We start from the raw sequence: 16,823 nt of genomic DNA, 5'->3' as shown, positions 1-16,823 counted from the left end.
TTCTAATTTTGGTTTCTCTCCTGTGATTGTGAATGTAATTTAAAGACAGACAAATTGTATAACACTGCCGTGTTATAGATATATCACAGATAAAAAATGAAGGAAAAGCGTTTTGAGCATTATGTTACGATGTTATATAGGAGAGGGGTATTCTAATTCAAATTTTGCATTTTAAACGTTATGCTACCCCGTGACAGTTACATTTGATACTTACAAAGAGCCTCTCTTTAAAACCCTTTAAAGTACATGCACGTGCATATATCATCTTTGCCTAAAACAGTATTGCCTATTTTTTTTTTTCGTAACTCTCTCATATAGGAATTAAAAGACAGGTATTCATCCTCAGTAATGCAGAGTGAGTGACTTTAGACCGTTTTACTTCGTTAAAGTGTATTTTTTTCAAAAATTTTGTCAAATGTATGATACATACAATTCCGATTCGTTTTATCCTCTAAAATCTTTTTTTTCTTCAGATAAATTACCCCCATTTATTCTCAAAGAATAAAAATAGTTCTCTTTCATCTAAAATTTTAATCATATATGACTCGTTACCTATAATCGTTGACCCGTCACTTCTATATAGTTCTATTGACAAAAAAAGAGCTTTTCATACGAATTCCGCAATGATAATGGTTTTGTTACAATGACAGCGATGAGTAGGAGCTTTTATTCACTGACCTAGTTTTCACATAAATACGAAAATATTCACACTCTGCCTCTCCCTACGGATCACGCGTTTACTTATTTTCTGTACATCATTTTTTTTTTTTTGTGTCTTCTTAGAAGTCTTCAATTTTACGAGTACTTCGTAAATCAACTATAAACATGTCCTTGTTAGACAATTTCTTTGAGTACTTGTTTACTTTCCTGATACTTAATATCTTGAAATATTACTTCTTTCATTTGGGAAGTTCACGAAGTCCAGTTTGCAGCTGTTATCTACGTCGCGCAAAACTGTTTTTTAAAGATAGCCATTAAACTAAACTTGTGTGACTTTAATATTACATTTTCCATTCTTACCAAATACAAAAACAAATTTCGCGTTGTATTTGCACTGAATAACTTGATGGGTTTGTACTCGTTTAAATTTACTTTATCTATATGCGATTGATGAACGCGGAACCGATTCAGTTCACAGCAGTTTTATTAATTCGCCTTGTGTTAAAGTTAAGTCTCCTCACACCATTTCCTCCAAAATTATGCAAATATGATATGTTGTTACTTATTTGCATTCAAACTGGTGCAAGTCTATAAATATGTAGGCCCCTATGTAGGCCGTATCACATAAAAAGGTTTCAGATTACATTTTGAAGGAGAATGCCACACTATTTTCACACATTTAAACCATAAACCCTTCACTAGTTCAGAGCAATGTGAATTGTATATTTTTGATGGCCATTACATTCATATTTTCCAAAATTGCTAGAAAAAAATTGGCGTTTGACGACCTCTGGTTGACCCATGACCTCTACATGACCCATGACTAACTGCTGCAGGTGTTAGAACATTAAAATCACTATATTTCTGCTACCATACAGGGGGGGGGGGGGGGGGGCAGGGGGGGCAGCTGCCCCCCCTGGAATTTGGAATTTTACACACCACACCCTCCCCCCTCGGTAGCTTCGCCCCCTCGTGTCCGCTTACTGCCCCCCCTGGCATTTTGCTCAGGCTACGGCCCTGCCATAACTTTCCCAGCCTAATTTCTCAGTGCTATTCTTACACTTTATAAGCAATATCACTCCCCTACCGCATATTACAAAAATGCATTCATTTTTACTAAAATGTTAACATATACAACTTTCTCATATGATTTGCAAAAATATTGGTCTTAACATAAGACCTATAGCCTGTATATCTAACTTTGCTTTTACTTTAGTTTGAATCAATCTTCGTCACGTATTACTCCCCCTCCCCCCCCCCCCCCCACACACACACACACACACACACACACACACATACTCAATGACAAAGCCGTAGGGCCTAAGTAGGGCGTCTATGTTCAGCTCAATTTACCATGCCAAAGTCAGTATCCTTGTACTCTGCAAACTCCTTCATCTTTTTTACAAGCCAGGGGCCATATTTCACTTTCTCTCCGTCGACTTCACCGACAACCGCATCGAAAGATGGTTCGAAGAAAAAGGGTACAGAGAACCGATCCACTCCTAAGTCTACAACGCGATGTCGGGTGGCCTTGTATTTCCCCTTGGTCATTCGGGCCAGCATGTCGCCAATATTCATCACAAGGGCATTTGGGCGTGGCTCCACGTTCACCCACTGGTCATCTTCGTCTCGTATTTGAAGCCCCCCGTAGTGGAATGTAGAAAGGAGAGTAACAAAACCAGAGTCAGTGTGGTCGGAGCAATGGAGGGTAAAATGGCCGTCTCGCGCCTGGGGAATAGGCTCACAGTCTCGTGGTGGGTAATGCAGTAGCCGGAGCGTCGACAGCGGTTTCTTCATAAATAGACCATCGAACGTGTCGTTCTCCATACCAAGACTGCAAGCTATGAGGCGCATCACTTCCATGCCGCAGTTAGACATGGTTTCATGATACTTCTCCATGAAATCGCAGAAGCGAACGCCGTCCTTTGAGTTTTCCTCGGGCCACTGATTTGGTTCATACAGCGCTATTTGTCGATCGCGGCTGTCACACGAGCTAAGTGCACGGCCTATTTCATACCCCTCTTTGTATGAAACCTCATTTCTAACCGATGGGAAATACCCCCGATACACATTCTTAGACTCTGGGTTCCATCTCTTTGTAGCCAGCTTGTTTTTTGCCGAGAGCGGGAGAGAAAAAAACCATTGTGTCATTCGGTGCAGCTCGTCCGAATCGAAACCAGGCACTTTTTCCAGGCAAACAAAACCCACGCTCTCTAACGCAGCGCCTAAACGCGCGGCCGTTTCCGCACGTTTGGCCTTTGCCGCAGACATGTCTATGACGGGGATGTGGACATGCTCCATCTTGCAATGTTCCAGGTAAGCAGATAAACTGGTGTATGTAGGCGGAGCTTGTATCTTACCAATACCCTAGGATGGATCCGAAGATCTATCTTGAATCCCAGCAAAGATAAAGACATGCATTGTATAACATAACGTAATTAATGTATACTTCTCATTATCTGGGTCCAGTAAGCCACTGTATCAAGATTATGGTAGTGCTCTGGACAAGTACGAGTGTCGTCTTGGTTCACCTACATGCATTATGTAGCCGGGGGCCATGTCAATACAGCATTGGTCAAAAGGTTGCCCTACTTTCAGTTCCATCTACTTTTATTTAGCCCTACTTTTAGTTCCATGTACTTTTATTTACAAATAATCACTTCACAGGTGTAAATTGTTATGGATTGTAGTAGTTCTTTTTATTCCAGATGTCATTTCTAACATGATTAGTGGTACAGAAAATAGCGGTGAAGATATCCGCACTTTACCGTTTATTCAAATTTATAAATATAACTTGTATCCCCTCAAATTTGACGTCATCCACTTATTGGTGTGGTTTGTGGAAAAAATCTCGATTAACCGCAGGAATATCCTAAGTGGTGCTGTTTTTATGCTTTCCAATCGCCTTAAATTTGGTTTGACCCCACCCCTTAAATATTCTTTAAACACGCCTGACTGTAAAATTTAGTTGCTTTGCTCATTGCACATTTTTGTAAAATATTAAATTCGTCTACTGACCCCGTTTATATAGAGTCGCCGCTCGTTAGCTTACTTATTAATTTTGTTTAGCCTATGTGTAATCGTTTTGACTTCGTAGATGACACGTGTCACTGCGCTTTTATTTGTGCACATACCACAAATTTGCTTATGTATGCGTCCAAAGTTAAACATTTCTACCAAGTCTGCGATAAAGGCCACGATTTATAGCACCAGCACCGGTTCTTCTTCTTATTATTATTATTATTCATCAATACAACGAACTGAACGGTGCATAGGTTATTTTTTGTTAAAACGAACATTGTGTGTTAAATAAATAAATAAATGAGTGTGTAATCCATGTACCGTAACCACTGTAGAAGAACGAAGTGAATTACTAAGTGCACTAGTACATGTACAGACATTTCTTTACATTTTTAAAAAAATCACAAAGATGAGCTGTACGGTAGTGTTGCACACGAAGCTTGACATGACAAAGCAGTGGTCTTCTTGATTGCTAAATGTCATAGGGTGCTTTTCAACATGTTTGTGTCAGACTAGCGCGCCCTGTAGTCAGAGAGTACCAAAGCAGCAAGGTTTTACTAATTGTTTTCTTGTTTTCCTAAAACATTTTTAATATGGGGGGGGGGGGGGGGGTAGTTTTGACAAAAAGGATTACAGATATAGGCCAATATATTTTTTTTTTGATAAAAAATGTGTTTTGAATATCGTATTTCAACCAAAGGGAATTTATGCTGTGAGAAACACCAATGTGGGGGAGTACCGGTGAGCGGGAGCATCGGTGCGGGGGAGTAGCCTATCGCTGTGGGGACGTTAAGATGCGGGGAGATATCAGGGAGGGGGGGATATCGGTGCGGGGACCTACTCGTATAGAGACGTATCGTAGGCCTACTGCACTGGGTATTATAAGCGAAAGGGACTTAAAAATGATAAGTTATACAGTTTATCAAAAATAAATTGTAAAATAAAATCATAATGTCATCCATCACACCAGTACACCAAAGGTCTGAATCTGGACATCTGCTGCCAATGCCTACGTGACCAGTCCTTGTTATCGACCTTTTTACCTACCTTCAAGAGTGAAGAAAAAAAAACACTTCAAAATGAAAGATGTTTTTGATCAGCGTCTTACATATGTCTTACTTATTATTTAGTGGACAAAACCTGGGACTTTATTCTTAATACTCTTAAACCTATTTCATCCGTGTTCCTTTGCCTAAATGACAAGTAGGCCTACCGGTACATAAACCTCAAGCCTATTTTTAAGGTTACAAACCACTATTAAAAATCCCATTTACTTCCATTGTAACGTTTAATTCTCTTAAAAATACTTCCCATGCTTCATCAAACACAACACTTCAGGTTTAAATACTCCTGCTCAAGGCATAAACAATATTTTTTAAAAAATCAGGGTACATTAATGGTATAGCCTTCCAGTGAAATGACATGACCCGTAAGGTGCTGCCGCCAGTCGGCCAAAATAAGCACTAAAATGCAGCAGGGGGGAGGGAGGCCATGTAAAACTGGCCCCAGGCAGTAAAATTTCACCTTGATATGAAAAATAATACATTAAATTAAAGGTAAATGAACAAATTATTTTTTAAAATTTTAAAATGATCCAAAATTGAAAAATTAACTCATTTTTCTCTTCTATGTTCAAACTTACTAAACAGGGAAGGCCGGAAGTGACGTATAACCTCAACGTGAAGACATTATGCGGTCGCTCATTCTAAGTTTAGTTTTCGTCAAATGCAACCCAAGTTCACACATGTAAATGATATGAAATAAAAATAAAATCACATATGATTTATTTGTGTGAATATTTTATTATTTTTTAAGTCGATAAAAGAATATATTTTGGTCAAAACTAACTTTGTATTTTCCACTTACATATTCAGAACGAGGCCATCTGATACATTCCAACGAGTACTTAGTGATGAACGACAGTGGTGTAACCTCTTTATAATTTTACGAGATTTAGTATACACAAGACACGGGTAAAAATGCAGCTGAAACACATGAAGACCGTACTAGCCCCACAGGTGAGTTTGTGTAAAAGTAATATGTATTATTACCCCAGACATGGGAAATAAAAACACTACAGTTAGTAAGCTACTAGTAGTTCAAATCAGATGACCAAGTCCGATTACCCATTTCGTCGGTCGATGGGTAATTTGGATTCAAATGATAAATGATTTCCTCGCAGTCTTCATTTACTTTTGAATAAAGTGTAATAAATTCGTCATTCCGCTTGACTCCTATTGAAACTCCCCACGGCTTCTCATTTGGCCGAACCGAAATTAAATCAAGAAAATAATAATAAAAATAATTATTATGATATGCTTATTTACAACATTGTGACTAAAAGGTTGAAATTGTACAGATAAATGAGTTTGAATAAAAACTATGAAATTATGTATTTACATAAAGATTTAAATTAGGATCAAATTGGGTTTTAAAAAAGCACAAACCTCTAAATGTTAGATAAAAAAGGACTAAATGTGTTTTAGAAATATTTGGTCTTATGTTTTGGTACAAACATAATATTGCAGTTAGATTGATTAAGTCCAAGCTTTCTGCATGTTCAGGTGGTTAAGAGGTAATTTAACTTATCCTTGTCATTCTTTATTTTCTTGAATAGAGTAATGTAATTTTCAATGCTCTCAAATGAAAAGATATGAAAGTGAATAGACACATCACTGACATAAGCCCCTTTAATAAAAAAATGAGAAGGATAATTTGCTTCAACTTTAGATAATTGACCTGAAAATTTTGATTTTTTAGGAGGGAGCAGCTAAAATCACTGCCATGGCCTGGTCACCTAATAATCAGAAAATGGCTGTTGTAACATCTGACAGGGTGGTCTTGTTGTATGATGAAACTGGAGAAATGAGAGACAAATTTACTACCAAACCAGCTGATGCAAAGGTAGGTCTTAATCTCAGCTACTTAGCTGAAAAGGTTTGTGGAAAATTTTTTCACATTTGCCAATATTTGGACATTGAGATCCAGGAGAATATGATCTGGAAGTGAGGAGCTGCCCTGTTAATAGCACAAAATTCGTTCTTTATCACTCCTGTGATGAAAATCATCAATAGAAGTGCATTAATTTCATGCCATCCTACTAAGTAGTAGTACATGAAAGACACTTGCAAAAAACCCTTGTACCATAGGTTCAAATGCTAAAATTCCTGTTTAAGCTTTATATATATATATATATATATATATATATATATATATATATATTACAGGTTTGCCTCATATTGCTGTCAGATCTTTCGGCATAACTCGGACCCCTAAGGCATTAAATTGTGTTGCAGCTCACTCAGTTTGCATGAAGTTTTTCTTTTTCTTTCTGTGAAAAATGTGAACACGCACACTTACACTGAAACCAGTTATGCTAAGTTCTTATGGGAAGTAAAAGGTAACAGTATTGATAACAGTTAAAGTAATTTTACTATTTACAATGTCAATCTTCACATTTTTACATTTCTTTTCCTTCAGTTTGGAAAGAAAAGCTACATAGTGAAGGGCATTGCATTCTCACCTGACTCTGCCAAGCTGGCGGTGGCACAGACTGACAACATCATCTATGTCTACAAGATAGGGGAAGATTGGTAAAGAATTAACTTATTTACTTTATCAGAGGTTTTCTGACAGGTTTTAAAATATGCAGTTATATTGTGTGCTCTTGCCTACGGCTTAAAAATCAAAAATTGCTGACCTCTTTGTATTGACAGGGGTGAAAAGAAAGTGATTTGTAACAAGTTTGTTCAGCAGAGTGCAGTGACATGTCTGATATGGCCACCAGACCAGAACATCATCTTTGGTTTGGCAGATGGCAAGGTATGTCGAAATTATTACTATTTTTGTTCTAGTATCTTAAACATTGTTTTCATTATTTGATTTTTCTGTGAGCACTTTAGATTTATTGAGTAACCATATTGAATGAAATAAGATGAAGAGTGTGCTTTGGTTCATTCATTTTGGTTTGCTTTGATTTATTTATTTGTATCTAAGTACTTAATAAAGCATTTATGAGATTATAAACCTTGCATTTTCTAAAACTATGAGTCTTACTATTTGTTACTTTAAGGTGCGGTTGGGGAATATGAAAACCAACAAGTCATCTACAATCTATTCCTCGGATTCATATGTGGTGTCGCTTTGCAGCAAGTAAGTTGTTATCAGTTTCACATAATATTTAGTAAACTTTTTTATTCATGTAACTTATATACAACAAAAAGGCTGCTAAAAAAGGTAAACTGCATTTATTTTTCTTCCTAGAAACAAATTTTCCCCTCCCTAACATATATTTATCCCTTTTCGTCAAATGAAAAACAGAATTTATTGCACTCTTCCTTAAAATTTTTGAACTGATTTAGGTGGAACAGTAGAAACAAACAATAGGACCAAGTTGAAAATATATTACAGTGGCGATAATACAAGTTCTGTGGAGTGAAAAAATTCACCAATGGAGCTTGCATTTTTCCTGCAACATTGTAAAAATTACAAAAAGAAATATTGTAGGATGTTATTGACATTTTATATCCCCTCTGCTCTTCCAGTCCATCTGGCAAAGGCATCATGTCTGGTCATGCTGATGGGAGTATTGTCAGGTACTTCTTTGATGATGAGGGCTCTGGAGATGCGCAGGTAGGTTGGCATATACATGTAAAGAAAGAATGGAGAAATTTCGATTTTGCCATTATATTGCCATGCTATCATATTTGCCATGCTTTTTTGTCAACATTCATTCACATCAGTTTAATGCAATTTATAATTATAGTAACTAGTATATATCTAGTTAGTTGGCAATGGGTGTAATTGCGGTAGGTCAGATTTGCATGGTATACTTAATTGCATACTATAATATATGAGAACAATGCTTGGTGTATACCTATTTACAAGGTACAAATGCCTTAAACAACTGACATTTCATACGTGACAACTTCATGCCAACTCAGTGTTTTTTCTTCTTTAGGGTAAAATTGCTGTTCACTCCTGCCCACCCTATGCTCTTGCCTGGGCTACAAATTCCTTCATAGCTGCTGGCTGTGACAAGAGAATAGTGGCATATGGGAGAGACGGTCGCAGTATTCAGCAGTTTGACTACAGCCGGGATGATGATGAGAAGGAGTTCACTACAGCTGTCTGCAGTCCCAGTGGGCAGTCTATTGTGATAGGGAGTTTTGACAGGTGAGCCTGGAGAGTGATTATTTGAGAATTCTTCACAGTTAAGGTTTTTTTTCCATTATGATAAATGAAATTTCGATAAAAAGTGCTTTGATATTTTGATAAATTATATATTAACCATACACTATAATAAATGCAATATTCTATGCATGTCATAATTACCAGCCCATAGGTTATACTTCAACCTCATATTGCATGAATTTCTTATTTGTTTCATTCCTGCCCAGATTGCGTGTTTTCAACTGGAGTCCCCGCAAGGCTACATGGGATGAGTCCAAGCCCAAAGAAATCCCGTACCTGTACACCATCACCTCTCTGGCCTGGAGAAAAGATGGGTCCAGACTCTGTGCTGTAAGGACTTAATTTCTACTTCACGAGCCATAACATATTAACTACTTAGGAAAAAAAAAGTAGTTTTACTTGATGCTGCTAAGAAAATCGTTTGATTTTAAATACATATAAGCATAATACTGTTGATATATGGAGATTGTAACAGATTTATGCATTATTGGCATCAACCAAGTTATATTTTATCAAATTTGAACATCTCCACCCTGGAAAAAAAATGTAGGAATGAAGTGTATATTAAGCCAGCAAGAGCTATCTTAATTTGAAATAAGTTTCTGTACATACACATATAGGAGCTGGTTTTTGTTCACTCTGTTTCATTGTGTTTGTTTTATCCTTTTAAGGGGACACTGTGTGGAGCAGTGGAGCTGTTTGACTGCTGTTTAAGGAGAGCAATTTACAAGAACAAGTTTGAAATGACATATGTTGGTCTCAGTCAGGTATGGATCCTTGGTTATTATGCTTCGTCCAATTTTTTAAAAATCTGTAGCATTGCATTTTCCACCCTCCAAATTGTCACTTGAAAAGGTAACTCCTGTCACTCAAACACTCAACGCACACATGCTTGCACACAACCACAAGCACACACACACATTCCCTTTATTTATTCATAAAACTTTAAGAAACAAATACCTTTATTCTTGTGTAGAAGATGGTCAGAAGTTCAAATATCATTTGTTTCCACAGGTGATAGTGAGGAACCTGTCCACTGGAACTAGAGTAGTTCTCAAGTCCTACTATGGCTATGAGATAGATGAGGTGAAGATTCTGGGTAACGACCGTTACTTGGTGGCACACACCACTGATACACTGATTTTAGGAGACCTGCAGACCAGTAAACTAAGTGAGGTGAGATAATAATTGCTATTAGTAATTATAATAACAACCCTTTTTGTGGTGAACACTGGTTGTGTATGCAAGTAAATAAATACATACAAGTAAATAAATGTACATGCAAGTAAATAAATAAAGAAAGAAAGAAAGGAAAAAGAAATTGCTTTTAGTTTAATACAAAAAGAGAGTGTACATAAGTTCTTTTATAATGTTTCAGCTTTGCTCATGTGAATTTGATTTGTTGTATGATTCTAAAATTGATACTTGGTTTCCTGTGACATGTATGTGAAGCATAAAGGACCATCTTACTTTTCAAGGTACCCTGGCAAGGAACTGGAGGCAATGAGAAATTCTACTTTGACAATGAAAGTGTAAGTATCACTTTGAACAAGACTAGGGTCTTTTTATGGTCTTCATAATTTCAAAATATTTTATGGTATTTCACTTCAGTACCTAAAGAAGTGAATGAATGTGCAACAGCATTAAACATTTATTCTGGTTTGCCTTTTAGATTTGCTATGGGGAAAACTTGCTTAAATATTTATCACACGAGTAAGTGATTGCTCACAGTTATTAAGTATTCAATAACACTGATGAAATGTTGATGTTTGGTTTATTGAATTATTGCCATAGGTCTGCATGATCTTCAATGCTGGAGAACTGTCCCTGGTGGAATATGGTAACAATGAGATACTGGGCAGTGTGAGGACAGAGTTCATGAACCCTCATCTCATCAGGTAAGTGCCATTCAAACCATATGTTCATGAACCCTCATTTCATGAAACATGTACCATACATATCTCATATCTGTATTTGTATTTTTCTTCCTGGCCCAGAATTGGAGATGGAAGATTGAGCAGTGATATTATTATTGGATGTAAGTTTTATGTGATCATGAACATTTCCTTTGTAGTGTTCGGCTAAATGAAAGGAAGCAAAGAGGTGTGGATGATAACAAGAAAATGGCATACCTGATAGATTTGAAAACCATTGCCATAAGTGAGTATATAGCTATCAATTAGTAACAAACAAGTACTGTGATAGGTATATAGATATATATACATAGACATGAATAAGCTCACAACAATAGGTTTTCCAAAAATACATTAATATCACCTAGTTTCTATACATTAATATCACCTAGTTTTTTATAAAGGAGCCAATAGTTACACAATTGTTAAATGATATTACAAATTTTAATTGTCAATGAATTTATTTTTTCAGTTGACCTTCTCTTTGGAGTGACACTGGGGCAGATAAATCATGATTCGAAGATCGACTGGTTGGAGGTTTGTCTCTGATATAGTTTTGAACTCTATTGACCCCAAATGCAAAATATATTGATTAGAAACCAGTTCATTACATGTAGAATATGATATAGCAGTTTTTTTAAAGAGTGTTAGGTGATTGTCTTATTACCCTTTACTTTTGTGATTGTGAATACAGGGTATTAGTTTTACAAAATATTTCCTTTGTTTTTCAGTTAAATGAAACTGGGCGCAAGTTGTTGTTCAGAGACAAAAGACTGAGGTTGAACTTGTATGATATAGAGACCCAGACCAGGACCACCATTTTGAATTACTGCTCCTATGTCCAGGTGGGTATTTGGCATCCCATAATTTTGAGGCCTCTGTCACATAGTCAAATTTTTGTGTATTAGTCTGTGTATGGTACTTTTATTTTTTCAATATTGGCGGTGAAACAATTTTCGATATAAGCTGTTGATTGAAGAAAAATTACCTAATTCTTATAACATAACACAGCTGATGAAAGTTTTCCTACCTTCTTTTTATTTATTTATTTTTAATGATAATAGTATTTTTTTTAATTCATGTCTATATGTAAACACAAAGTCTTCCTCATCAACATGTTAGCTTTGTGACTTGATACCTCTGCCTGGTTTATACATTTGAACAATTTATTGTAACATTTCATTTGTATTCTCAAATAGTGGGTCCCGGGCAGTGATGTAGTTGTGGCACAAAATAGAGGAAGCTTGTGTATCTGGTACAACATCGATGCCCCAGAGAGAGTGACCATGTTCCCCCTGAAAGGCGACATTGTTGACCTGGAGAAGAACAATGGAAAGACAGAGGTGATTGTGAATGATGGTATCACCACTGTGTCCTACAGCCTGGATGAGGGTCTCATCGAGTTTGGTACTGCTATTGATGATGGGGATTATGCCAGGTAATAATAGGATTGCTCCTTTACCATAGGCATTGATATATCTGGTCCACTGTAGCAGAGTGCTATCTGTTTTCTCATTTTGCTGAGGAAAATAGAAAATTATTCATTGTTTTTAGCCAAATTAGTGATTGATATAATTGCATTATATAAAAATTTTGATTTGGATAAAATTTTCCAATTATTTGACTTTAAAATTTTAATCCTAAATTGAGACATATTTTTGACATTAGCTCTATATATTATCTGAAATGTCAATTTTCGAATAGTGTGGCAAAATGAAAGTTGCAGATTCATACAAAATGATACTGTGCTCCCTCTGAAGACTCGTGTCCCAGAATGTAGGATCTCTTGAGGCATTACCTAAAACTTTTACAAGCATTTCCTTTTGGAATTCAAATCATCTGATCTCCTAAATAAGGTTGAATATCTTTTAGAGCTGTTGCCTACTTGGAGTCCCTTGAAATGTCTGCAGAAACAGAAGCCATGTGGAAGACATTGAGCAAACTTTCCCTTGAGGCAGGGCAGTTGCATATAGCTGAAAGGTGTGGTAATTTTTTGAGAAAGTAGAATATTTGGAAAAAAAAATTCTTGAATGAAAAATGTGGATTGAAAAAAAGATATTTAATAAATCATTTGGCTAGATATATGATTAAAAAAACTAATACAGTATTTTTAATTTAATCAACATAGATGTATGAAAATGGCATTTGATTTGGTAATTGTTGGATTTTGATTGAAATATATCCTGTATTTCTTTTAGATGTTATGCTGCACTAGGAGATGTATCCAAGGCCAGATATCTTCGAGAAACCAACAGACAAGCTGAGGAAGCTGCTAAGACCACGGTAGGTTAACTCTTTGCCTGTCATATTTCCTTCAAAGTTTTACAGAGACTTGACAATGTTGTATATTTGAGTTGTAAAGGGTTAATCTTGTCTTGTCTCTGACAGTAATGTTTTGTTTTTAATTTACAAATTAGTGAAGTTTGAAGATGAAAGCAAAACAAAAAGTAATGTCACCTTTCGAGGTATTGTCAATAATGTGATACAGATGCAGGCTTAGTGGAAATATGTGCACAGTTGACATAAAAGATATAATGGCATAAAAAATAAAATGGCATTTTATATGATGAGAACTTTAATCTCTAGGGTGGAGATGGGTTCCAGTATTACAAAGTCAGGGCCAGAATGGCCATATTGGACAAACAGTTCAAGCAGGCAGAGAGTATCTATCTGGAACAGGTAGGGAATACAGTACAGTATATCAATATTAACACAGATTTTATGTCAGGCAGTGGTCATTGCTGTGTGGCATGTTTTTATATGTTGAGCATTTCAATTTTTGTCTTTTTAAATATGTGGATTGATATTCTTTTAATGAGCATTGAGCAAATTCCCCTTTAATAGTATACTGTATATATGAATTATTCAAATATAAATTGGTGCAAATTTGATAGTTTAAGTATTGTTTATTCTTCGGTTATGAATTGGTACAAATTCCATTCCTAGCGGGATGTGTCAGGAGCTATTCAGATGTACCAGGACATGTACATGTATGAGTCAGCTGTAGAGGTGGCAGAAGTCAAGGTGCCATTTTGATGTGCAGTCAACTTTTTTACAGACTATGCCAGATGTTAAAATACTTTTAGGACAGACTTGGTTTTTGACAGTGCTCCGTGAAATAAGTTGTATCTCAGTCATGTTTTAATGTAGTTAAAGTTTGTAAAGAAAAAAAAAACATTCATTTTCATCAATGTTGTCAGTCATGACAATTAGGACTGAGCTATGACTTCTGATATGAAACCTAAAACCACATAATAGGCAATGCTTGTTCTGTCCTAGAGGTAATGATATACACTGGCAAACATTATAATTTTTAAAAATATTTATTTTATTGTTTGCTCTCTGGCATGCGGCAATTTTATTCTCTTGATTTTCAGACATTGTGTTCTTCTTTTATTATTTTCTGTATGTGTATATTTCTTATCCTTTCTGATGGTGTTGCCTGTCTTCACAATTATTTTGCTCTGCTGTACAGAATAACCTGGATGAGGCCATGGAGATGTATCAGGAAATGCACAAGTGGGACGAGGCCATCGAGGTGGCACAGGCCAAGGTAAGGGAGGGTATGTCAAAGCATGATCACAAGAGGGATTAGATTTTTCAGAATTTTTGGGAGAACAAAATATCATTGGTCTAAGCGGCCCCCTGGATCCCACAGCCTATTTTCATTTTTTTTTTTACTAGTGTAAATGACAGCCAAATCCCTATAATCATCAATAGGTCATTATTATAATGGTCAAAGTTAACTAGTCAGGAGTTAAAGTAGCAGATGGACGTCATTAGGGTGCCACAGGCCAAGGTTGAGATGGGCAGCAAAACATACTTGACCATAGAGAGGCCCAGTTTGAATAAAGCCAGGGATCATATTGAGGAGAAGGGTCATTATTATTGCCACTTCCCAAGGTTACCACTGAGGTAGCCAGGGGAATTAAGTGAAAAAAAGCGTGATATGGTAGTCTCTTGCTAGATGTGTTACTGCTTTGTTTTTATAAAATGTTTTTAAAAGTGTCTTGATATTCTTGAATGTTGCATGCATGAAGTGTAGCTAATTTACATTGTGCATGTGCCTTCATTTATTTTGATAATTGCAAGTTTTTGCTTTCTGGAAATACTATTATGTGCATTAATTTAGTGTAATATGTCAATATCATGTTATTGCTTTGGATAAAGTTGGATAAGAAATTATTTCCATATATTTTCATGTTTTATGTTTTATCCTTTGTGAAATTTCTTAAGTAGCTTTAGTTATATGTAAGTTTTTTATCATTTTTAACATCATTTCCCCTCAGGCTCACCCAGAGTTAGAGAATTTGCGCCGCACCTATTATCAGTGGCTGATGGACACCAGTCAGGAGGAAAAGGCTGGGGAGGTCGGTTACTTTCACTTTCACTTTCACTTTTGATTTTATCTTGAATATTCAAACTAAAGGCAGTTAAATCATAAAGAAAAAATTAGTTAAGTCTTGTTGTGAATTGTTTTCATGACGGAATTGAACCTTTGTTAACGAACAAACACAATTTTGACACACAGTGCATTTCACTTTGTTCAGAATATGTATGTAACAAGGAAGATTCAGATCATATCCTTTCATTTTTTGGCACTCATAAGACTTGCTATAAGATAAGTTTTTCAATTTAACCTGGGTAACTAATTCAGTAACAATCTGGTCTACTCAGGTCAAAGAGCGTGAGGGGGACTACATGGGGGCCATTGCTCTGTACATGAAAGCTGGGCTACCTGCCAGAGCTGCCAGGCTAGCCACTAGCAATGAGGTAAGGGACTATATTTAAAACCTTAAAGGTACACTCCTTGTGATTTACCTGCCAAAATGGATTTTCCTGGAAAATGAGCAATTTTCTCATACTCATGAATCATTTATATATCCTTCTTTGCACTTGGATTCAACCTTTCGTTTAAATTTATGGTTTGATTTTACCTTATGAAAGAACAGCCATTATAACAGTAACCATTTTCTGTAAGCTACAATGGAAATATCAGCATCAGGTTTAAATTATTTTAAGGTGTATGTACAGTTTTATAAGGATTTTCAAACCCATGGAGTATACCTGTAATGTTTTATAATTTGCTGTATTTTGGGTGAAAGATATGGAAAAAATAGGTAGTTATCTAACTTGTTTGCAGCTGGGGATGAATTGAAAATTTGGAATTTGTTCATTGTTGATTAAAAAAAGCCTGAATTTATGTTCTATCTATAAGCTGTGACAATTCAAATCTTCTTCAAAGAGCCTTGATCAAATGACTCACTTCTCAATGTTACAGTAACAATACTGCTTATACACTAGAGATATACTAGTAAAGAAATACCTATTCACAAAATGGTATTGATATTATTAATTTCTGAAAAATTAAAATTAATGCAGTCCTCTTTTGAACGATCACAAGATCTGGATTCTTTTGATATGGGATTAAGCGATAAGTTCATGTAGCTTGTGGATAAAGGAAATGTTAGGTCAGTTATTTAGCCAGTTAACCAGTGGCAATCAGCTGTAGTCCACTGTTCTCAGGGTACAGTAGGTAACCAGTAAAGGTAGAGTGGTTCTCTCCAGGGTGATTGTGCAGACCGTATCCATTCTCCAGCTCAATCCAGACTCTGTCCCCCTCTGTCAGATGCAGGGCAGCACTGTTACTGCCAGTTGCATAATGCTGGGTAGGGTGTGCGTAGCCGCTGTTGATTCTCTTTCCATTGTGAACTAGCCACAAATACAGACGTTTAGTGTGGTAGTTGATGGCGTGGAAGTGGAAGACGAATACCCCAGACATGGGGGCAGTAAATATTCCGGTGGCTTCATCATAGGCATGGCCCTCGTTCAGGATTACAGCATCATAGATTATAGTTGCTGGTTTACCAGTTGCTTGAAGGTCGGTGGAACGGCCAGCTGAGAAAGCAACATGTCTGTAGGACACAGCACATTTGCTAACTTCTAAAAATAAAAGGCATACATTACCATGTATTTTTTTTTCGATTTTTTTTTTAACATTGTGTTTTGTGACATTTAGTTCATGCATTATGCATT

General features: G+C 36.3%; 3 protein-coding genes across 4 annotated transcripts in view; 1 reads left to right on the top strand and 2 right to left on the bottom strand.

Moving 5' to 3' along the window:
* Positions 1 to 1,944: 1,944 nt before the first annotated feature.
* LOC106164725 (uncharacterized) lies at positions 1,945 to 2,961 on the bottom strand. The gene has a single exon (XM_013542731.2). The coding sequence runs from the start codon at positions 2,959 to 2,961 to the stop codon at positions 2,005 to 2,007; it is 957 nt and encodes a 318-aa protein (XP_013398185.2). The 3' UTR covers positions 1,945 to 2,004.
* Positions 2,959 to 16,823, top strand: part of LOC106164727 (intraflagellar transport protein 172 homolog) — a 26,099-nt gene continuing 12,234 nt past the window's right edge. Inside the window, exons 1-23 of one of the 2 annotated variants that reach the window (XM_013542734.2) lie at positions 2,959 to 2,976; positions 5,556 to 5,699; positions 6,442 to 6,585; positions 7,162 to 7,274; positions 7,398 to 7,503; positions 7,754 to 7,833; positions 8,226 to 8,313; positions 8,642 to 8,856; positions 9,081 to 9,204; positions 9,546 to 9,641; positions 9,889 to 10,050; positions 10,353 to 10,406; positions 10,669 to 10,772; positions 10,949 to 11,034; positions 11,260 to 11,324; positions 11,519 to 11,632; positions 11,987 to 12,225; positions 12,660 to 12,767; positions 12,986 to 13,070; positions 13,374 to 13,466; positions 14,263 to 14,340; positions 15,077 to 15,157; positions 15,465 to 15,560. In XM_013542734.2, coding sequence (XP_013398188.2) covers positions 5,661 to 5,699; positions 6,442 to 6,585; positions 7,162 to 7,274; positions 7,398 to 7,503; positions 7,754 to 7,833; positions 8,226 to 8,313; positions 8,642 to 8,856; positions 9,081 to 9,204; positions 9,546 to 9,641; positions 9,889 to 10,050; positions 10,353 to 10,406; positions 10,669 to 10,772; positions 10,949 to 11,034; positions 11,260 to 11,324; positions 11,519 to 11,632; positions 11,987 to 12,225; positions 12,660 to 12,767; positions 12,986 to 13,070; positions 13,374 to 13,466; positions 14,263 to 14,340; positions 15,077 to 15,157; positions 15,465 to 15,560 — 2,370 coding nt within the window. In that variant the 5' untranslated portion in view covers positions 2,959 to 2,976; positions 5,556 to 5,660. Of the gene's footprint in view, positions 2,977 to 5,555; positions 5,700 to 6,441; positions 6,586 to 7,161; positions 7,275 to 7,397; positions 7,504 to 7,753; positions 7,834 to 8,225; positions 8,314 to 8,641; positions 8,857 to 9,080; positions 9,205 to 9,545; positions 9,642 to 9,888; positions 10,051 to 10,352; positions 10,407 to 10,668; positions 10,773 to 10,948; positions 11,035 to 11,259; positions 11,325 to 11,518; positions 11,633 to 11,986; positions 12,226 to 12,659; positions 12,768 to 12,985; positions 13,071 to 13,373; positions 13,467 to 13,733; positions 13,812 to 14,262; positions 14,341 to 15,076; positions 15,158 to 15,464; positions 15,561 to 16,823 lie in introns of both variants that reach the window. The other variant, XM_087002982.1, reaches the window with a different exon arrangement.
* The window catches only part of LOC106164726 (complement C1q tumor necrosis factor-related protein 6), a 1,562-nt gene continuing 714 nt past the window's right edge, over positions 15,976 to 16,823 (bottom strand). The window contains exon 3 of the mRNA XM_013542732.3: positions 15,976 to 16,730. Within this exon, the coding sequence (XP_013398186.2) occupies positions 16,276 to 16,730 (455 nt within the window). The 3' untranslated portion in view covers positions 15,976 to 16,275. The remainder of the gene's footprint in view (positions 16,731 to 16,823) is intronic.

Source organism: Lingula anatina, chromosome 1 (assembly GCF_051362555.1).
Source record: "Lingula anatina isolate TDL-2025a chromosome 1, LinAna3.0, whole genome shotgun sequence".
Lineage (NCBI taxonomy): Eukaryota > Metazoa > Brachiopoda > Lingulata > Lingulida > Lingulidae > Lingula > Lingula anatina.
The sequence above is the reverse complement of the archived record's forward strand: the minus strand, read 5'-3'. Positions and strand labels throughout refer to the sequence as shown.

Excerpts from the sequence above, each read along its gene's own strand:
- LOC106164725 (XM_013542731.2), bottom strand. The coding sequence starts at position 2,961 with ATGGAGCATGTCCACATCCCCGTCATAGACATGTCTGCGGCAAAGGCC.